Genomic DNA, 3,777 nt, shown 5'->3' on the forward strand with positions numbered 1-3,777 from the left:
GACATCGAAATCATCAGTTCGGTATCCAGATATCCAGCAAAAACATCATGAAACTAACCATTGCCTGTCTTATTGGTAAGTATTGGAATAACTCACAAATTGAATTTGCAATACAACTTCTCTACTTTCAGCGAGCTTCCTGCTCTTCAACTGTGTCGATCTCTCGGTAGGAACCGAAGACTGTGGCTGCGAGACAAGCACTCGAGAACCTCTTACGACTCGGATGACAACAACCTGCGAACCAACAACACCTGAGACAACCACACCTGAGCCAACCAGGCCACCAAGGCCGACCAGACCATGGAGACCAACCAGACCATGGAGGCCATGTCCTCCATGTGGTCCAGCTGGCCCGCGTTGTCCTGGCTGCCCCGAGCAGGGAGACCTATGCAGGGAGCTCTTGGCTAAAATTAAAGCCCTTAGGGACAACATCAGGGCCTGCGTTTGTGGACAGAGTCGCTGGCTGTTGTAAGCCATAAACAAAGCAGAAAACATTTCTCACTTTTTTTCCATTAATGAGTAGAGTATATGAATTTGTTAACTAAATTCTTGTCACATTAATAATTACTAATAAATACAAAATTTCATACTTTTAACAATAGTTCAATGATGTTTTTTTTTTTAATGTAAGCAAGCTATCAAAGCTTCACCCCAATGTTAAGGAATACAAATGCCAAATGAAATATATGGATTAAGTGAGACCTTACTTATTTTAGAGTTTGTTCCAATTGAAACTCTTCATCTCTATGCCTGAGTAAAAAATAACAACTAAGAAAGCTACAGTCGACTGTGAGATACCCGATACCCATTTTGAACAAAAGAAATATATTTCCCGGTATTTTTCTCAAAATATACCGATTAAACTGCAAAAATACTAAAAATATACCGAATGTGTTATTTGGTATATCGATATAGTACCGCATTCAAAATATACCATAGACGGCACAATATACCAGCCAAAGCAACTAAGACGCCTAGTAAGTAGGCGTTTTTGCCCATACAAAAGTATTTCTTTAATAACTTCGACAATTTCTATCTGATCGCAACCAAACCAACCAATCATAACTACTATAGTAATTATTGTATATGTCAAAATTCGCAACTTTAGCTTTAAAGTTACGCTTGTTATTCGATTTTTTTGATTTGCGGGGGCGGAAGTGGGCGTGGCAAACATTTGAAATAAACTTGATCTGCGTGCAAACATAACAAATGCTGTCGAAAAAAAATTATAGCTCTATCTCTTATAGTCTCTGAGTTCCAGTGTTTCATACGGACGGACGGACAGACGGACATGGCTAGATCGTCTCGGCTGTTGACGCTGATCAAGAATATATATACTTTATAGAGTCGGAGATGCCTCCTTCTATCTGTTACATACATTTCCTGTCGGCACAAAGTTATACTACCCTTCTACCCTATGGGTAGCGGGTATAAAGATAGTGACTTTGACTGAGAATTTGTATACCCGCTTTTTGGTATATACAATAATTACTACAGTAGTTATTATTCCTCAAAATTTGGTTGCGATCAGGTAAAAATTGTTGAAGTTATTAAAGAAATACTTTCGTATGGGCAAAAACGCCTACGTACTAGGGGTCTTAGTTGCATTGGCTGACAATCTGGTATATTGTTCCGTCTATGGTATATTTTGAATGCGGTACTATATCGATATACCACATATACCATTTGGTATATTTTTTTTTATAGTATTTTTGGTATATTTTGAGAAATATACCGCAAAATATATTGCTTTCATTCAAAATGGGTAGCGGGTATCTCACAGTCGAGTACACTCGACTGTAGCTTTCTTACTTGTTTTTATAAGTGTCTGCTCTAAGCAAATCGAAGATTATATTGATTCTTGACCGGCAGTAGCAGGAGAGACAATATAGTAATATTTTAACACTCAGAACTCTGTGACTTTGAGCAATGGAACTAACATTATTTTCCAATAAGAAAAAAAACTACAGTCGAGTGTGCTCGACTGGGGGATACTCGCTACCCATTTTGAATAAAATTTAAAGTATTTATTTTAAAATGTACCGAATTAATACACTTAAAAAATACTAACATTAAACGGTTTTTTTATATATACAGTACTGTATTTAAACCAATAGTAAGTAGGCACTTTTGCCCATATAAAACAATTTATTTCATAAACTAACAGGAAAATCAATCATGTTTTCCATTTTGACAACATGGTAAAATAATTGGAAAACAAGTAAAAAAGCTTCAATCGGATGTTCTAAACCAAATTAAAGTACTGCAAGAATAGTAAAATACATAGAGGCTATATTTACAGTACTACTTGTAAAATATACCAAACGGAAATCTCAAGATATTTGAATTGTGATTGGAAGAAATAATTTAATAAGCCAAAAATGAAGTGCATAAGATAATCAATGGTAAAGCGAGTTTAAAATAAAACTACATTTACCAAATATATAAAATAAACGGCAATAATAATATAATTATCCATTTATTTAAATATATTACCTGAAGAGATATCTTTTTTTTTATAAAATAAGTTTCTGACATATTTATTGATATAACAAATAGTTAAAAAATGGTTCAAAATATATGTGGTTCGAATATATGATATAGTATATTTTAATACCAAGCCATATATATTCGGTATATTATTTACATATTTTAGTAATCAAGTCTCCCTCATACAATATAAGTTAGATAAGTTGGAGTGCAAAACACTCATTTGTATCTTTGGGACTTAAAAAAATATCGAGTCAGAAAATCCTAAATGGCTTTTCATAGTAAACCATAGCATACTTCGTAGCATATTCAAAATATGACATAAATAAATGATCGGTTAAATGCACCGCAACATCATATTTATTTACACTAGAAAAAGCTTTCTTGAAAACAATGCACAATGCACGTCTAGAAATAAAAGACTACATGTATAAAATGCAGTATTGGTTTATTTAAACAATTGATTAGCACAATTGTTCGATTTATAAATATTTATAATGCTATTTGTACGATAGCCATATTACTATAAATTGGCCAAGCTGAGCCCTAGAAAGTATCAGATTCTTCCTTTGTTTCGAATTGCATTGTGATCCATCATGAAAATTGCCATTGCCTGTCTTATTGGTAAGACTTATACGACTGTTCTTCATCTTTTTGGATGAAGAACCTGGTATTAATCTGGAAAATAAATCTTTTTCTTTCAGCGAGCTTCTTGCTCTTGAGTTTCGTCGACTTCTCAGAGGGAACATCTCCGGAGGAGGACTGTGGTTGTACAAAGTCAACCACCAGAGCCCCACCAACCACATGCAGGACAACCAGACCCCCACCAACCACTTGCAGGACAACCAGACCTCCGACAACCAGACCCCCTCCAACCACTCGTAGAACTACCCGCAGAACCACCCGCAGAACTACTCGCAGGACGACTCGCAGGACCACTCGCAGAACTACTCGCAGGACGACTCGCAGGACGACTCGCAGGACCACTCGCAGGACCACAACTCGTAGACCAAGACCAACAACCCGCAGACCAAGACCAACCAGACCATGGAGGCCATGTGAGCCATGTGGTCCTGCTGGCAAGGCCTGTCCTGGTTGTCCTGAGCAAGGAGAACTCTGCAAGGATCTCTTGGCTCAACTGCAAGCCATTGAGAACAAGATCAGAGTTTGCGTCTGTGGCCAGAGCCGCTGGTTGGTATAAGATGAACATGGAAGCAGTATTTTCACCTATAGCTTTTTTACTAATGTATATTGATTGATCCATTTAAATGTTTTTTTTTTCTAATT

The 3,777-nt window shown here is 36.6% G+C and overlaps 2 protein-coding genes across 3 annotated transcripts; both read left to right on the forward strand.

Annotated features, from left to right (window-relative positions):
- LOC132796703 (salivary glue protein Sgs-3-like) lies at positions 1-601 on the forward strand. Its single transcript, XM_060807960.1, has 2 exons — positions 1-75; positions 132-601. The coding sequence occupies exons 1-2, from the start codon at positions 48-50 to the stop codon at positions 470-472; spliced, it is 369 nt and encodes a 122-aa protein (XP_060663943.1). The 5' UTR covers positions 1-47; the 3' UTR covers positions 473-601.
- A 2,428-nt stretch (positions 602-3,029) lies between these two features.
- On the forward strand, positions 3,030-3,777 carry LOC132796487 (salivary glue protein Sgs-3-like). 2 transcript variants are annotated; one of them, XM_060807670.1, is made up of 3 exons: positions 3,030-3,114; positions 3,195-3,403; positions 3,452-3,777. In XM_060807670.1, the coding sequence occupies exons 1-3, from the start codon at positions 3,087-3,089 to the stop codon at positions 3,689-3,691; spliced, it is 477 nt and encodes a 158-aa protein (XP_060663653.1). In that variant the 5' UTR covers positions 3,030-3,086; the 3' UTR covers positions 3,692-3,777. The 2 variants fall into 2 exon arrangements, with proteins under 2 accessions (XP_060663653.1, XP_060663652.1); XM_060807669.1 differs by having other exon boundaries at positions 3,195-3,776.

Source organism: Drosophila nasuta, chromosome X (genome assembly GCF_023558535.2).
Source record: "Drosophila nasuta strain 15112-1781.00 chromosome X, ASM2355853v1, whole genome shotgun sequence".
NCBI classification, from domain to species: domain Eukaryota; kingdom Metazoa; phylum Arthropoda; class Insecta; order Diptera; family Drosophilidae; genus Drosophila; species Drosophila nasuta.

Coding starts and splice junctions, on each gene's coding strand:
- LOC132796703 (XM_060807960.1), top strand. CDS start 48: ATGAAACTAACCATTGCCTGTCTTATTG. Junction 76..131: donor AACCATTGCCTGTCTTATTG/GTAAGTATTGGA, acceptor CTCTACTTTCAG/CGAGCTTCCTGCTCTTCAAC.
- LOC132796487 (XM_060807669.1), top strand. CDS start 3,087: ATGAAAATTGCCATTGCCTGTCTTATTG. Junction 3,115..3,194: donor TGCCATTGCCTGTCTTATTG/GTAAGACTTATA, acceptor TTTTTCTTTCAG/CGAGCTTCTTGCTCTTGAGT.